This window comes from Anolis sagrei, chromosome 5 (assembly GCF_037176765.1).
Source record: "Anolis sagrei isolate rAnoSag1 chromosome 5, rAnoSag1.mat, whole genome shotgun sequence".
NCBI lineage: Eukaryota > Metazoa > Chordata > Lepidosauria > Squamata > Dactyloidae > Anolis > Anolis sagrei.
Window position 1 is genome coordinate 35,614,181 of NC_090025.1, and position 18,267 is coordinate 35,632,447.

General features: G+C 41.6%; 1 protein-coding gene across 6 annotated transcripts in view; it reads right to left on the reverse strand.

The window, feature by feature from the left end:
• Positions 1-16,405, reverse strand: part of PDE5A (phosphodiesterase 5A) — a 94,317-nt gene extending 77,912 nt beyond the window's left edge. For 2 of the 6 annotated variants that reach the window (XM_060779010.2, XM_060779009.2), the window contains exon 1: positions 16,168-16,405. In XM_060779010.2, coding sequence (XP_060634993.2) covers positions 16,168-16,262 — 95 coding nt within the window. In that variant the 5' untranslated portion in view covers positions 16,263-16,405. Of the gene's footprint in view, positions 1-10,828; positions 10,966-11,136; positions 11,396-16,167 lie in introns of those variants that run through there. The other 4 variants (XM_060779007.2, XM_060779006.2, XM_060779011.2 and 1 more) reach the window with 4 other exon arrangements.
• Positions 16,406-18,267: the final 1,862 nt, after the last annotated feature.

Consider the following 18,267-nt stretch of genomic DNA (forward strand, 5'->3'; position numbering starts at 1 on the left):
TAAAAAAATCAATTTACAGATGTATTACAGAAAAATCAATTTACAGAAATTATATATCTCTCATCTGTTTCTCACATTTGACAAAAGCATACATGCAAAAATGTTGACACCCCTGTTAATTATCCCTCAGATACAAGTTTTGTTGCCTTTCTCCTGAAGAACTACTTCACAAGACCTAATGTCATCCATAACTTCATTTGGTTAACTTGCTAGAAAACCAAAGGGTAACACTCCAAACTTGGGTCTAAAATTAAAATTCTTCTGGAAGTCAGATAAATTCCCACATGTAGAATGGGAAGTGTAATTTTTCCCTTTTGTCTTGGGCCAGGCTAATCCAACTGATCTGCAGATCACAACTAAACTGTGGACATGTGTGTTGTAAAGTAAAATGCTGCACACACACAATCTTTTCTGCATACGAAGCACCTGGAAAGGATCAGGCCCAATATGTTTACACTGCAGAAATTGCAGTAGAACTCTAATATAAATACAAGGCAGAACCTCTTTCTCTCAGAGATACAAGTTAAATGTATTACAACATAAATTATAATGACAGCTACGAACAAACATTGGAAAATAAGAACACAATACAACAACTCAGAGCTGCAAGCATTTCTTCTATTAATAGTCAAAATATATTTTGAAGACCAGACTGTGGGGATCCTAAAAATTATTAATCTTAAACTGAAATCCAATCTACTTTTTTGAGGAAAGGAACAACTAATACAATTAAACCTATCCTTAAGGAAAGTACTGTATATTCCGGCATATAAGACGACTGGGCGTATAAGACGACCCCCAACTTTTCCAGTTAAAATATAGAGTTAAGACGACTCCCATGCATAAGACTACACCCGTGTATAAGACGACCCCTGACTTTTGAGAAGATTTTCTTGGGTTAAAAAGTAGTCTTATACACCAGAATATACTGTATATCAAAACTTCTTTTAAACCATGTTAATTTGGGTTTTTTAGTATATCTATTGTTTGTATGTTGCTTCATTCCTCATCTAGTGTAATCAAGCAGTACAGATAAACACAGGCATACACCCGAAGAAGTTATAACGAAACAAAGGAAACCATCCAGGAGATCTTGTCGTATTGCTTTTCCTGGTGTTACGAGTCAATGAAGAATCTCCTCCAACATAGAAGTTGTTATTTTGGAAGATGATTTTTGACTACTATTGGTATTGGACTCAAGACTTTTTGCAGCTCCAGGATTTATTAGGATTTAGTTGTTTTCTTATGCTTTACTTTATGTCTGCTACTTATTCCGTGTACTTTTACTACTGTAATTTTTTGAAGTATTTTCAACATAGTAATATAGTTTTAAGTACTTACTCTTAGACAGAGTTGTATAAATTAGATCCTTGTTATATTTCTTGTGAGTTATGCATATACATTGTTGTTTTGTTTGATGTTATTACAGATATCTGTGCATTACACACATTGCATCTAATAGTGTCACATGGGGGGGGGGGTGTAAACATTTTTTTCACAATTCCTGACAAGTAGGTACATAACTCGAAACAATTTAAATTCAATTATTTGATTTTTATATAGACCTAATTATGTCAAATTTCTATTTTAGCTAGCTACAAAGTTTTAAGTCTAAAAAATCCTCTGAAAATGACTCTTAATTGGTAATTTAGTGGTTACAAAATAATATCAGAACACTGGTTGGAAACACTTGAAAACTGTATTAATACAGAAATCAGGCTCCATTGATAAACTTAGGTGGATACTTAAGAGTTCAAGTCCAGTCAGTCTCTTGCCCCATTATGTTTCTTTTGTATGTTTTCAAACATTTAAGAGTTGAAAATGACATTTCATTTGTAGCTGTTGCAAACATGACAATGTTGCAAAAATGCAGAAATCTGAAGAAGTTTCTTCATATTCGAATAAAAACTGTCATAGACAAGATATGCTTTCAGTGCATCTGATACTTTTTTTGCAGGTGTAATTTTTTTCTACACTACAGATCAAACTCAGTATCTTGAAGACATTCATTGAAAAGTTCTGTGCACTTGATCAAGTTGGATTTTAAATGGCCACAATTAATAGGGAGGATCTGGCACAAGATCTTAACAAGGCCCTGAAATGACCATCATTGTGCAAAGGTCCTTTACAGGTAATAGGTCCTGAATCATTGCTCCCTCTGAAAGCCAGTTCTTGTTGGCCATGAAGAACAATCGTTTTCAAAATTGGCAGAAGTTTCTTTCTGTTTTATTCTGCTTTCTTCTTGTTTCCTTTATTATGATGGGTTACATCAAGACATTTTCCACTGTGATTTAGCAAGGAGTTTTCAGCCAAGCACAAGTTGTTCTGATGGTACTGTTTTTTGGTGTCCATTAAAGACTTGTATTGCATCTTTCCATTGCATAAATGGTTTAGCATCCAATGCTTCTGATGGCCACCTTTACCCCCAACTCCTCTTCCAAACACCACATGGTACTTAGAGTGCACCTTGTACATGAAATGAGTAGGCTAACCAGGGAAATCTCTTGAACTGTTTGAGTTGAAATCTTAGATGTTTCTTCTTATCCATAGGAAATACATATCCTGGCAAATTGAGTCCTTTGATTTTGCACTAATTGAGTTTTCACTTGGTCATCAGAAACAGTCTTGTTCATATCAAGACCAAGGTCTAACAATGACACAGCTTCTTGTCTTTGCTCCTGTTTCATGGCTGCTTTGGTAGGGCTTGGATTAGATCAGTGGTTCTCAACCTGTGGGTCCCCAGGTGTTTTGGCCTACAACTCCCAGAAATCCCAGCCAGTTCACCAGCTGTTAGGATTTCTGGGAAATGAAGGCTACAACATCTGGGGACCCACAGGTTGAGAACCACTGGATTAGATGAACCAGTGGCAGACACCTTAGTTTCCACAATTTCCTCAGTTTTCCCCTGCAATCCAGAAGTGCATGTTATGGTCTTCAATATTTTTTTTCTTTTTTTGCCATGATCTCAAAAGGTTCAGTTGTGGTATGATAGATGTTTAGGCATCTTCTGAAGTCAGGTGGATGAAAGGAAACACTAACAGCAAGTAACAGGGCTTTAAGTCTCAGAACAGTGACTCAAGGTAGCAGGCAACTGCACAGTAAGACAACGGTGTTTGGAAAGACCCACAGCTGCTTTCATGCCTTCCTTTTATACACCAGTGGGAGGAGCAAGAAGGCTCTGAAAGTGGGAAGAGCAAAAGTCCAGTGATGTGACTACTTTCAGGTGTTTTTAAAAATAATATTTCACAAATCATTAAAAGTAATTACATAGGATACAAAACAAATGAAACTACATAATAAAATCTATAATTGTGTTCAAACTTCACAAAAAATGTTGATTAGAATAAGAGATAGAGCATTTTGTAAGATCTCTTCTACATATATTTTCATATTTAAAATATTTAAAAATTAAGATCTAGCCTGCTGGACTAAACCAGAGGAAAAACACCAACCATAAATCTGTACTTCCCACCCTACAACCCCTCCTCCTACCCAAACCTGCCACTTGTTTCCTCAAAACTTGGAAAGTACAGGCAATCCCTGAGTTATAAACATCCAATTTACATTCAACTCATAGTTGCAAATGGTGGTGAGACAACAGGAACCCACCCCCCCACCCCCACCCCCGGACTATGGTTTTGGCACTAGTACAAGATTTGTTGTGCTAGTGGATAGTCATTTACAGAGGCTTTAGACTAGATGAGCTACATTTCAGAGGAAGGATCTGGCAGAAATACGTCTACATATTCCTTCCTTAATAAAAACTCTTATGTAATTCATGGGATCACCATAAGATGACAGATGACACACACACACAAAGCAATCTTCCATTTTACAACCAGCTACAAAAGTGATTGCACGTGTACTACTTACAGCTTGTGCTAATGCCTGTATATAAAATAATTCTATGATGTGAGCATAATTTTCAGAATTAAAATAGACACTTAGGCTCTGCTAGTATCATGCTGGATCTGGGTATTTTAGTTCGACTAGACTTAGCTTCAAATACTTGATAGAAGTCTCAGTGAACTCTTTGGGCTTTATCTCTGAATTATATACAATGCATTTATCCATCAGCTAATTACCACTGCTATTTATAAGTGTAATTAACATGAATATTATTTCCCTCTTTCCTCTATATTTTCACCTCCTTTTCTCAGTGTGTTATTTTAAATCTCAAGTTTCTCAGGACAAGGACCTACCCTCTAACATGTTTTATACGGTTTATATGCAGTAACATTATGATGCTTCATTATAAAGATTAAGTCAACCTAAAAACAAAAACAAAAACCATAATTGTTTCCATATTTTCAGTTTATACTTATCAGTAAAGTGGGATTTGTGAACAAAACCATGGGGTAGAAGCCAGTACATTTGGCAAAAATGTTACTTTGGAAGGTTATAGACCCATGTAATTCAGTTCAATGCAGTTCAAACTGCATTACATGGATCTATACTGACTATATTGGTAAAGGTAAAGATTTCCCCTGACAGTAAGTCTAGTCGTGTCTGACTCTAGGCTGGTGCTCATCTCCATTTCTAAGCTGAAGATCTAGCATTGTCCATAGACACCTCCAAGGTCATGTGGCCAGCATGACTGCATGAAACATGGTTACCTTCTCGCAGAAGCGGTACCTATTGATATACTCACATTTGCAAACCGGTAGGTTGGCAGAAACTGGGGCTAACAGCCCACTCCTCGGATTCGAACAGCCAACCTTTTGTTCAGCATGTTCAGCAGCTCAGCGGTTTAACCTGTTGTGCCACCAGGAAGCCCATACTGACTATATAATGCTCTTCAAATGGCATTATATGGCAATGTAGATCCAGACATGGTTCCCAGACAGGATGGCCACTAACTACAGTGGCTGCAAGATTCTGGGATCTGCAGTCTCTGAAAGTAACCTTTCAAGCTCCCCCTTTTAAACGTACTTTTAATTAACAGTTGATCAGATAGTACATTGTGTATGTGTTAGACACTTAATTTTTAAAAATTATTAACAGCCTACAATGGTATATATCCATCTACGCAGATAGGGGGTTGGTGAAAGATGCAGCCTACCCTGTGTCCACAAGGAACAGGAAGATGTCAGTTGTGCGTCACATCCCTTGAGCATCTGCCTTTAGCATCAATTTTTGAGTGTCGTGAAATGGCAGCAAAGTGTTAGTCATTCAGTTACTGAGTTTGTATTGCTGACGATGGAAAGAGATACTTTTGAGATTTTCTATCTCATGTGCCAAAATACTGTGTCTGGCTTGGAACACTCTGAACCTTGAAATGGGTCAGCAAAATGGACCGGCATGTCCAAGGAGAATACTATGCAAACCAGTCCTTGTGAAGTTTAGCTCCTAGGCAGTATCTTCTTATTGTCACTCATATGAGCAAATCCTGATTGGCATAAGCAGCACAAGGAAGTATTTTGATAAGCAGATACACTGATATTTACTATCACGCAGATCATCCAACTTGTGGCAGATTAAGGGAGAAATTTGACTTCAACAGGTTTCATGCCCAGATAAGTAAACATTGGATAGCAGCCAAAATCAACCTTTCTGGCATCTCTTCTAAACAAAACAGCTAACTGAGCCATCATCACCAATATACAACATTGTTCTTTTCACAACAGGAGAGCAAATGCTTTCTTCCTTAGTGCACCCAGCCACAAAATCAATAGGAAATTCAAAACTGGAAAGTTAACCTGATTATATGAGCTGCTGAACGTCCCCAAAGAGGGATTTCTAAGTTCCTTGCCAAGAAAGCTTTGGCCCTGTATTAAATCAGATGCTTTAATTTGAATTTTCTGCAGTTGTACCATGACTTCAGTTGGGGGAAAACTTTTAAAATAGACACCTAACAAGATTATATAACATGGGAAACATATCCTTTAGTCTCCAAGGCTAACTGCTTTCCATACATCACAATTTGCTTTAGAAGATAAATCTGGAAGATTCAATTTCTGTCAATATAGACTGGTCGTGTACATCTGTGCCCATACATCCCTTCACACACAGGGTTCCCCAAAAATATATTCACCTTTATCAGCTTAAAATTTGGATGGGATTACATTTTCCGTCTCTGTGTGAGTATGTGTGTGTATACACACACACACACACACACACACATGTATACATATATATACACACACCCTTAACAGGATTAAGGATTTCAACTGTAAAGAAGTGTCACAAAATTACAAATAAAACTTTAAATGATGTTGGCAACTGGGGCTAAGCAGGGTCAGCCCCAGCTAGTACTTGAATGGGAGATGCCCAAGAAATGCCAAGTACAGGGGAATACAAAGCAGCTCTGAGCATTCCTTGCTTAAGAAAACCCTATGAAGAATTCATGGGGTCTCCCTAAGTCAACAGGTGAGTTGAAGGCAGACATCCCACAGACAGTAGTTGGCTTGTGCAGCTATTTAAAAGCACAACATTCCTACCATAAAGCCATATAATAGCCATGCACTGCTGGGAAGAGATGAGGTGGTTCTCTGATTAAATCATTATTATAACTGGTGTAGTTATATCCACACCACTGGAGAAATTATACTGTTTATCCGGGATTGCACCACTTGACATCTATCAGGAAGTAGCAGCCAATAATGAAAGGACGAAGGCAGTGACACCCCCTGCCCATCCCCTGTTCAGATATCAGCCAGCACACCAATGCCTTAAATCAAGAAATAGCTCTCTAAGATCTACAGAGATACTTGCCAGAACACCTCAGCAAGAGAGAGTCCAAAAGTGGTAGCCTAAAACCCAGAACTTCAATCCATGGCTAATACTGGATGAGAGACTCTCCCCTGGGCACACAGAAGATTGGGTGACATGGAAGGTGCTGAAAAGACTGTACTCTGGCACCACGAGATGCAGAGATAACCTTAAGAAATTGGGCTTCGAAGTGGAGTCCACGACATGCGAGTGTGGAGAAGAGCAAACCACAGACAACCTACTGCAATGCAACCTGAGCCCTGCCACATGCACAATGTAGGACCGCCTTACAGCGACACCAGAGGCACTCCAAACCTTGCATTTTTAAATACATTATAACAGTACTCTCAATTTGCTTCTGATATGATGAATAAATAAATAAATAAATAAATTGTTATAACATTTATTCTTCAATACAAATGTATTTGCCTAGCCTTCAATTAACCATCATAGCCATTAAATGGTGTATCACTTTTTGGAGGGATACTCTGCATATATGGAGCTAAAAATCACTGAATAATGTTTTGGACAAAAAGGGCACAAACATAACACACAAAACAGTCATTTCAAGAAAATGATACGATTTCATCTAACTTCAACCCCATTATCGATCTTAATTTTATCATAAAAATATAGCAGCAAAACTCATCACTACTCATTCTTCTCCCCGAGTTAAAAACAAAGACATCCAAAACCGTCCTATTAATGTAAATAGGCAACTGTGTTTGTTGAAAGCTACTTTCAATTTCTGAGGCTGCAATCTCAAACATACATACTGCGGACAGACTTCATAACTGAATGCAACACAACTTTCTTGCAAGTATAAAAGCTTGGGATTTTGTTTCATGACTGCAATCAGAGTTACATGAGAATAATTCATTTTCTAGACTTCCAAAGAAATATGAATATGATTTAAGGAAAATGGGCTTGCTTGGTAATGTTTTTTACTCTGAACAACGTTAAATGATATCTGTCTAGTACTCATATACTTCCAAAAAGCAGTGTGCAAATACATCAGTGTGTGTGTGTGTGTGTGTGTGTGAAAGTAAAGCAAACTGTTAAAGGACCAATTTTTTTGGTTATTTAATATTTAATGTTTCTTTTACTTAAGTGATATTTGTCTTTACTATTCCAATGTAGCACAAATCCTATGTAAAATCATACAATGTATTTTCTGACATTAATATTGAAATCTGAAATATATATAGAAAGTCTTTATATTGGAACAAATATGTCCATTGAGAGATATACACTCATATATAAAATGCATATACAAGCATCAATACTTTCATGTATTACACTCTACATAAAATATACAGTACAGCTTGATATAACATGCTAAACTCTATATAAAGGTTGACACCTGAAATGACAGTAAAAGAAAGTTTATTAATTATCTACCTATTAGCTGAAAAACTTGAAATACACTTAAACAATACTAAAATGTCAACATAAAAGTGTGGTTGACTCCATTTAACATCTATTGTTTCAAAAAGTAAATAAAATGTGGTCTTTAAATATTTATTTTTCATTCCTCGATACCACAACAGAAATAGTGTTAAACGTATGCAATAAGACTTATCAGGGCACTTCAAGACAGGCCCTATATCCCAGGATCTGATCCCAGGTTTTCGGTTTATCCCAGATTATCTGACAGTGCAGACTCATACAATCTAGTTTAAATCTAGGATCCAAACCTGAGATATAGGGCCTGCCTGGAAGGGCCCTCACAATGAGAAACACTGCTCCCTGCCCGGGGAAATCTTAATTAGCTAATAAACCAATAAAAGCTTCCTGTCCTAATTATAATAGATACAAGAAAAGCAATCACACAAGATAGCCAACATGTAGCAGTGATTTGCTACGCAGGTACTGCTCTGTGCAGCTCAGCACCTAGCTACACCTCACAGTGAATCGCTTTCCTAATATATTTGGATACAGACAGTATTCAGTTGAAGTCAAAGACAAAAACAGTCCATTCGTATCAGTCATGATCCATATTATGTGATAAAATGCACAAAAATAAACACCGCAAGTGCAAATCTTCCCAGTAACTCTAAGGAACCTCAGGTTAAATATTATGCTAGCGTTTTAGATTTTTTGTGTGTGTTAGGAGGAACTTGAGAAACTGCAAGTCACTTCTGGGAGGGAATTGGCCATCTGGAAGGACGTTGCCCAGGGGACGCCTGGATGTTTTACCATCCTGTGGGAGGCTTCTCTCATGTCCCCACATGAGAAACTGGAGCTGACAGATGGGAGCTCACCCTGCTCTCCCCAGATTCAAACCACCGACCTTGCAGTCAGCAGTCCTGCCGGCACAAAGGTTTAACCCATTGCGCCACCAGGGGCTCCAGCATTTCAGATGACAAAGGCACTAGTCCTCTCTCATCTTGGAAGCTAAGCAGGGTCAGCCCCAGCTAGTACTTGAATGGGAGATGCCCAAGAAATGCCAAGTACAGGGGAAGACAAAGCAGCTCTGAGCATTCCTTGCTTAAGAAAACCCTATGAAGAATTCATGGGGTCTCCCTAAGTCAACAGGTGAGTTGAAGGCAGACATCCCATAGACAGTAGTTGGCTTGTGCAGCTATTTAAAAGCACAACATTCCTACCATAAAGCCATATAATAATCCCAACCCACACCCACAAATAACAGATTTGCCTCATTTCCCCATCACTCTCCTTGCAGAGGAACTAAACCCTACAAAACAGAAGAAATACTTCTGCCTTTGAGGGGCTTCATTTTCTGTCTCACTCACTCACTCTGTGTTTTTTTAAATTCTAGGAAAATCAGAGAGAAAGCACAAGGTGAAACCCAAATTGTGACTACTGGTAGGGAAACAAAAGACCTCTCAAACTCTGCATATGCCTGCCATAGATGTAGGTGAAACATCAGAAGACAATGCTCCTGGAGCATGGCCATACAGCCCAAACAACTCAAAGCAACCAAGCAAAATAAACTTTCTTCACCAACAGAAGTAACAGAAGCACTTAATGTAAGGCTTGAGAAAGGCTGCATCTACACTGTAGAGTTTGTGCAGTTTGATGCCACTTTGACAGCCACGCCTCAATACTATGGAATCTCATGAGAGCTGTCCTTTTACAATATTTTTAAGCTTCCCTGACAAAGAGTGCTGGTGCCTCACCAAACTACAAACTCTAGGACTCCATTGGATTGAGCCCTGCAGTCAAAATGATGTTAAACTGCATTAATTCTAAAGTGCAGGCACACCCAAGGCTTTTGCTCTTCTCTGGAGGTGCCTTACCAGCTATGACTCTCATTATTCCATAGCATTGAGCGTGGATGTCTTAAAGTGATATCAAACTGCAGTAATTCTACAATGTAGATGCACCCAAAGTCTTTATCCATCTCTCCCAAAAAATGCTGGTGCCTCACCAAATCACAGCAATGACCATTCCCTTTATTATTGAACCTGGACAACATAAAGTGATATCAAACTGCAATAATTCTACAATATAGATGCATCCAAAGTCTTTATCCTTCTCCCCCAAAGAATGCTGCTGCCTCACCAAACTGCAGCAATGATAATTCTCTTTATTATTGAACCTGGATAACGTAAAGTGACATCAAACTGCACTAATTCTACAATATAGATGCACCCAAAGTCTTTATCCTTCCCTCCCAAAGAATGCTGCTGCCTCACCAAACTACAGCAACGACAATTCCCTTTATTATTGAACCTGGACAACTTAAAGTGACACCAAACTGCACTAATTCTATAATATAGATGCACCCAAAGTCTTTATCTTTCCCTCCCAAAGAATGCCAATGCCTCACCAAACTACAGATATCATTATTCTATAGCACTGAACCGTGGCATGAAGTTAAAGTGATGCCAAACTGTCTTGACTTTACAGTGATGTCCTTCTTGCACCTAAGCACTTGATACAGTCTGCTCCAATGAATTTGGATTCATTCTTTCCCGATGGTTCATCCACTTCTGCCCCTTCCCTGGGGATATTTTAAAGGGGAGAGAAAGGGCTGAACAGAAGGAAGGCGAAGCCCTCTTCATCTCCAGATGGGCTCCAGGGGAGAAAAAGTCCTTGACCCTTGTCACCCAAGTGTCAATAATTCATGGGATCCCCCTTCTCATCTTACCGCACCGTTTGAATGAGCCTGACTCCTTCAAAGCCCATGCAATCCCCGTCGAAGTGGTTTCAAAGAGGTGGCAGATGTCAAGAAACCAGTGGAAATGGGAAAAGAGAGAAAGAAAGAGGAAAGACTTCTCCGGCTTCTCTTGTGCTGTTGTTCCTGAAAGAAAAGCGAGCTCTCCAAACTAGAAGGAAACCTGATTCTCTCTTCCCACCCCCACCCCACTCCACATTTTTTTTTCTTTCTAAATATAGCTGGGCTCCCCAGGGTCCAGCAGCGAATCCCCGACGGGAAAAGGCGGAGGAGAAGAGTACCTCGTCTTGTCTCCAAAAGGCAGCATGTCAAACAAGAGAAAGTGAGGAAAGCCAGGCGAGAGCAGCCTTGATCTCGGCAGGAAATCTTTGGCCGGACTGCAGCCCAGCCAGCCATCCATCCGGCCCCCTCTGGCTTCTTCTCTTCCGTCCTCCCCCACTGAAGAAAAAAAGGGGGAGAAGCAGAAGACCCACCCTCGACTCAGAAGTCCCACCGGGAGAGAAAACACACATGCTCGGGCTGCAGGAAAAGCACAGGGCTGCCCTCTGGCGAGGAAGCCACCCAAGCTACATCTACTACTAACCCTGGCAGGAATGCAGTCTGGCACCCCTCTGTCACTGCCCTGGGTCACTGCTATTGAATTGTGAGAATTTGGGTGAAGCATCAGCACTCTTTGGCAGAGAAGGAGAAAGAGCTTGTGAAACTCCATAGGCTGGAGCATGGAATGCATCTGCACCAGGCATGGGCAAACTTGGGCTCTCCAGGTGTTTTGGACTTCAACTCCCACAATTCCTAACAGCCATTAGGAATTGAAGTCCAAAACGCCTGGGGGGCCCAAGCTTGCTCATTTTGGAAAAATGGAAATCTCCATAATCTTTTGGAGTTTTTATGGTCTTTGGAAAGGCATGACCTTGTTAGAAGTCACAACCTTTTATAAAATGATGCCATATCCACATTGTTGTAAGTTTTTTGGGCTGTATGGCCATGTTCCAGAAGCATTCTCTCCTGGCGTTTCACTTGCATCTATGGCAGGCATCCTCAGAGGTTGTGAGGATGCCTGCCATAAATGCAGGTGAAATGTCAGGAGATAATGCTTTTGGAACACGGCCATACAGCCCAAACAATGTACAACAACCCAGTGATTCCAGGCATGAAAGCCTTCAACAATATGATGCCATAACATCTTGGTAAAAGGATTACCTGTTACGAGTCATAACCTTTCAGGAAAATGGCATTCACCAGCATTCATATATACAGCAGAGTTTCAGAAGTGCTCTTTCAATCAAGAGACAAAAATAAGAAGACTTCTTTAAAGGCAGCATATTTCATTTACTCACAAGCTCCATGTATTCAACATACAGGTACTTTGTTAAAGAATCCAGTTACAAATAGTATTTGAAGTAGTTTCACTGTTTGGACAACACAGGGCATCTTTCTTAGACTCAATAGTCCATAGCCCAAAGCATCTCTCAGTTTAGAGCAGTGGTTCCTAACCTGTGGTCCATGGAGCACCAGTGGTCCTCCAGAGCTAAAATATGGTCCATGGTCTCACTGTTACTACACTATTGCAACAAGATTGACTCTTATAGTGCCAAGGCTTATTATATATGGTTTTCTGTGGGCAAGCAGATGGCGACTACTGGATGGCATATGCTCTGTATCGGAAGGAAGGAAGGAAGGAAGGAAGGAAGGAAGGAAGGAAGGAGAAGGATATATAAAACAAAAATATAAAACACATATGTACTTGTGTTTTATATTTTTAATCTGAATATTGTTGTTTTTAAATGTTGTAAACCGCAATGAGTCGCCGATTTAGGCTGAGATATTAGCGGTATACAAGTGTACTAATAATAATAATAATAATAATAATAATAATAATAATAATAAAGAAGGAGGGAGAGAGGGAGGAAAGAGGGAAGGAAGAAAAGGCTAAAGCTTCCTGCCTGGGGGAATCCTTTGTTGGGAGGTGTCAGCTGCTTCCTGCCTGGGGGAATCTTTTGTTGGGAGGTGTTAGCTGGTCCGGATTGTTTCCTGCCTGGAATTTCCTGTTTTCTGGGGAATTCTTGGGAGAATCCCAACAAAGGATTCCCCCAGACAGGAAACCACTAGGCTTTGAAGCTGCAAGGCTATTCAATGCTAATCAAGCTGGCCAATTACAACATTCACACTTGCCTCAATTAGCAAGCATTCTTCTCCAACCCTGGACATTCCACAGATATATAAATCTCACTTGTCTAGTTTCCAACAGACATCACAACCTCTGAGGATGCCCGTCAAAGATGTGGCAAAACCTCAAGAGAGAATGCTCTGGAACATGGCAATACAGCCCAGAAAACTCACAGCAACCCAGTGATTCCAACCATTAAAGCCTTCAATGGCATATTCAAGGATTGTTGTGGTTGGTAGCACAAGTCTGAGGAGAATAGAAAAACATTGTTCCTGAATTCTGGAAGATGCACAACGGAATAATAGATATAAAGAAGAAATGCAGAATCCTACGGGAGAAACTGCCACTGATACAGAATCTAAGCTTGGAATGTAAAAGACATTATCCTTGAAGATTTTGTGCAGATTTGGGGAAAGTTACGTTTTTGGGACTATGTCCCATAATCCCTCAGGTCTAATATTGGTTTGTCATGTCAGAACGAGAGGTTATACTGCTGGAAATAAACCTGCTTTCTCACATCTCAAGATGAACATACGCCAAAAGTGTGATTAAGGTAAAGGTTTCCCCTTGACAGTAAATCTAGTTGTATCATACTCTAGAAGGTGGTGCTCATCTCCATTTTTAAGCTGAAGAGACAGTATTGTCCACAGACAACTCCAAGGTCATAAGCCAGCATGACTGCATGGAGTGCCATTACCTTCCCGCCAAAGCAGAAAGGTACCTACTGATCTACTGACATTTGCATGTTTTCAAACTACTAGGTTGGCAGGACCTGGGGCTAACAGCGGGAGCTCACCCCACTCTCCAGATTTGAACTGCCAACCTTTCAGTCAGCAAGTTCAGCAGCTCAGTGGTTTAATGCACTGTGCCACTGCAGCCCCCAAAATGCATCAAATAATTATTTTCTCATGAAGGTCCTTCAAATTGAGAAGAGGGGGATATGAATTAATCTTTTAATGCACACGCTCCTATTGTAATACAATACTTTGATTATAGCTATTCTATACAAATCTAATATAACAGTATTAACACTGGGTTGTTGTGAGTTTTCCAGGCTGTATGGCCACGTTCCAGAAGCATTCTCTCCTGACGTTTCATCCACATCTATGGCAGGCATCCTCAGAGGTTGAAGAATCGGTTGGAAACAAACATAGTCTTATAAGTATCAACACTATGTAACATAATTAGAAACATTTTCGGTTCCTGGTTTGAAAGTGTAGTTTCCTGTTTTAATTGTGCAGGACTTACGTGGAATGTAGCTGTTATACTCCAGAAACGTTGTTTCTGAGGCTGCCACAAACAATGTTGAAATTGGTTGCACCCCTCTGAGATATTCATTGGAAAACTACAACAAAACGTTCCCCGTGGTTTTTTTTTCCTGATAGAAGCAATTAAGAAAGAACATTTATCACCATGGAATGAAAATTGTGTTACATAGTGTAATAGTAATTTAATCCTTCTCGGGACCTTTATGAGGACATTGTGGACTCAGTTCCCAGGCTGAGAACGAGTAACTATCTACATTATAATGTAACTATCTACATTATAGAACAGGCATGGGCCAACTTGGGCCCTCCAAGTGTTTTGGACTTCAACTCCCACCATTCCTAACAGCCTCAGGCCCCTTCCTTTCTCCACTCAGCCACCAAACACTTCCAAACCCCTTTTTTCCCAGTTCCAGCAGACCTCACCTCTGAGGATGCTTGCCATAGATGCAGGCGAAACGTCAGGAGAAATGTCTCTAGAACATGGCCATATAGCCTGAAAAAACCCACAAGAACTGACTTCCAGAATTTTCTGTTGTTGGGAGTTCTATGTGCCAAGTTTGGCCCAATTCTATCGTTGATGGAGTTCAGAATGTTCTTTGATTGTAGGTGAACTATAAATCCCAGCAACTACATCTCCCACATGACAAAATCAACCCCCTCCCAACCTCACCAGTATTCAAATTTGGGCGTATTGGGTATTTGTGCCAAATTTGGTCCAGTGAATGAAAATTCATCTCACATCTCACATATTTACATTACGATTCATAACAGTAGCAGAATTACAGTTGTGAAGTAGCAACAGAAATAATTTCATGGTTGGGGGTCATCAGAACATGAGGAACTGTATTAAGGGGTTGCAGCATTAGGAAGGTTGAGAGCCACTGTTCTATAGCAAGCATGGCCAAACTTCGGCCCTTCAGATGTTTTGGACTTCAACTCCTAGAAATCCCAGTCTGCTGACCAGCTATTAAGAATTATGGGAGTTGAAGTCCAAAAGCCCTGGAGGGCCGAAGTTTGCCCATGCCTGTTCCACAGTGTTGGGATTCATGTTGGTCTCCTGGATGAAGAGAAATAGGATGTTTCGCCCACATCTATGGCAGGAATCCTCAGAGGTTGTGCGGTCTGGGTAGTTGTAAGTTTTTCAAGCTATATGCTTCTAGAACATGGCCATATACAACAACCCAGTTGTGAGGTCTGTTGGAAACTAGGCAAGTAGGGTTTCTATATCTGTTGAATGTCCAGGGTGGGAGAAAAAACTCTTCTGTGCTTGAGGCAAGTGCAAATGTTGCAACTGGTCAGCATGATTAGCACAGAAAAGCCTTGCAGCTTCAAAACCTGGCTGCTTCCTGCCTGGGGGAAATCCTATATTGGGAGGTGTTAGTTGGCCCTGGCTGTTTCCTGTGTGGAATTTCCCTGAATTCCTGGGGGAATCCCAACAAAGGATTTCCCCAGGTAGGAAACAGCCAGGCTTTGGAGCTGCAAGGCTGTTCAACTCTTTCCAGGATCTTGATTGGAAAGATAAAAAGACTGGGAGAGAGGGAGAGGCAAGGAGGGCGCTGCTGGCGTGGGGCTTGGGTCCGGTTTGCCCAGAGTCTCCCTCTTCCGTGACCGGGAAGGCATTCCTTTGAAGGCGACACAAGAGGTGGAGGCAGAGTGGCACTGACTCTCGTCCCAAGCAGGGAGGGCGGAGGGGAAGGCGAAGGGGAAAGCCCAGGAGAGAGAGGACCATCTGCAAGGAGGAAACGCCGGGCAGGACAAGACAAGGGAGCGCCTGTGCCTTGGCGGCGTTTGAATGGGAGAGGAGGAGGCGCGCCCCCTTCCTTCCTCCTTTCCTTCCTCCCTTCCCTGTCTCCCTCCCTCCCTCGGTGGACTCTCACCTGGTGGCTTTCCTGGCGAAGTAGGAGCGGGCGAAGTCGCGGTGGTCGTCCAGCCAGGCTTCCACCTCCTCCGGGTCCCTCTCGGCGCCTTCCATGGTGGCAAGTCAGGCGCCGAGGACTGTCCGCGGACCGGGCTGCGCCTCTTCTTGTTTGTTGTTGACTTCACCTCCCGACCCGGCCACCACGCCTCCCCCGCAGCCCCGGGAGGCAAGGCCAGGCCGAGCCCTCCCCGCCTGAGGCCACCCAGCCAGCCAGGCTGTCCCCCTCCGCGCCCGGGACCGCCCCTCCCAGCCCTCCTCCTCCTCCTCCTCCTCCTCCTCCTCCCAGGTGCCCACGCCTCCGCCGGGAGGCAACGAGCCCCAGGAAGCCTCCCTGGCCCTCCTCTCTTCCCGCCTCGCCTCTTGGGGACGGCGTTGGCCTCTCCTCCTCCTTCGCCTTAGGGCACCCGACTCATGGCGACCTGGGTTTCCTTGCCATTGCCTTCCTCCAAGATGAGAGAGTGCGACTTGCCAAAGGTCCAGCAGAGATTTGCACCCTGGTCTCCCAATACTACAGGACTGTTGTTTATTACTATGATTGGAAACACAACAAGATGAGTCCACAGTAAACAAAGTCACTCTGCTGGCTGTTGGATTGGATCACACGTCGGACACTTCCCAAATGTCTAGGATGCCTGCAGATCTCAGTAAAGTGGCCTTCTGCAGCTGGCAGATGGTAATTTTGTCAGCGCTGATTGTGTTTAAGTGCAGGCCAAGGTCTTTAGGCACTGCACCCAGTGTGCCAGTCACCACTGGGATCACCTTGACTGGCTTGTGCCAGAGTCTTCTCTAAATCCTTGTATCGTGTCAGCTTTTCCAGTTGTTTCTTTTCAATCCTGCTGTCTCCTGTAATTGCAACACCAAGGAGCCATACTTGGTTTTTTAACACAGTCGTGAGGTCAGGAGTGTTGTGCTCCAAAACTCTGTCTGTCTGAATCCAGAAGTCCCAGGGTAGTTTGACATGTTCATTTTCTGTAACTTTTTCAGGCTTGTGATCCCACCAGTTCTTTGTCGCAGGCAGATGGCATTTGTGGCACAAGTTCTGATGAATCATCTTAGCAATGGCGTTATGCTTCTGCTTGTGGTCTGTCTGCGCAATCTTCTTGCAGCCGTTGAGGATGTGATCTATTGCTTTCTTGCAAAGTCTACATTTGGGATCTGTCGCCGACTTTTCAAATCTGGATTTGATGGTATTTGTTCTAATGGCTTGTTCTTTGGCTGCAAAGTTCCATTTGTGAGTCACAGCCATGTTTTCTCCTTGTCAATTTGGCTCTCAATTTTTCCCAGGAACTGTCTATTGTTGTTGTTGTTGTTTGTTGTTCATTTGTTCAGTCGTTTCCAACTCTTCGTGACTTAATGGACCAGTCCACGCCAGAGCTCCCTGTCAGCCATCACCACCCCCAGCTCCTTCAAGGTCAATCCAGTCACTTCAAGGATGCCATCCATCCATATTGCCCTTGGTCGGCCCCTCTTCCTTTTTCCTTCTATTTTCCCCAGCATCGTCTTCTGTAAGCTTTCCTTTCTTCTCATGATGTGGCTAAAGTACTTCATCTTGGCCTCTACTATCCTTCCCTCCAATGAGTAGGGCTTTATTTCCTAAAGTATGGACTGGTTGGATCTTCTTGCAGTCCAAGGCACTCTCAGAACTTTCCTCCAACACCACAGTTCAAAAGCATCTATCTTCCTTTGCTCAGCCTTCCCTAAGGTCCAGTTCTCACATCTGTAGGTGACTATGGGGAATACCATTGCTTTAACTATGCAGATCTTTTTGTAAGTGTGATGTCTCTACTCGTCACTATTTTATCAAGATGATGATGATGATGATGATGATTATTATTATTATTATTTTATGTATACGCTGCCACCATCTCCCTCAGGGACTTGGAGCGGCTAACATAAGGCCAAGCCCAACAGATACAGTAAATAAATGAAATATATACATTAAATAATAACTCGAATAAAGTACAAGAAATAAAAAACAATAAAATAAAACAATAATAAAAATAACACAGTGTGATAAAACACTGGGTATGAAGTAAAATAAATTAAGGACAAAGAGTAT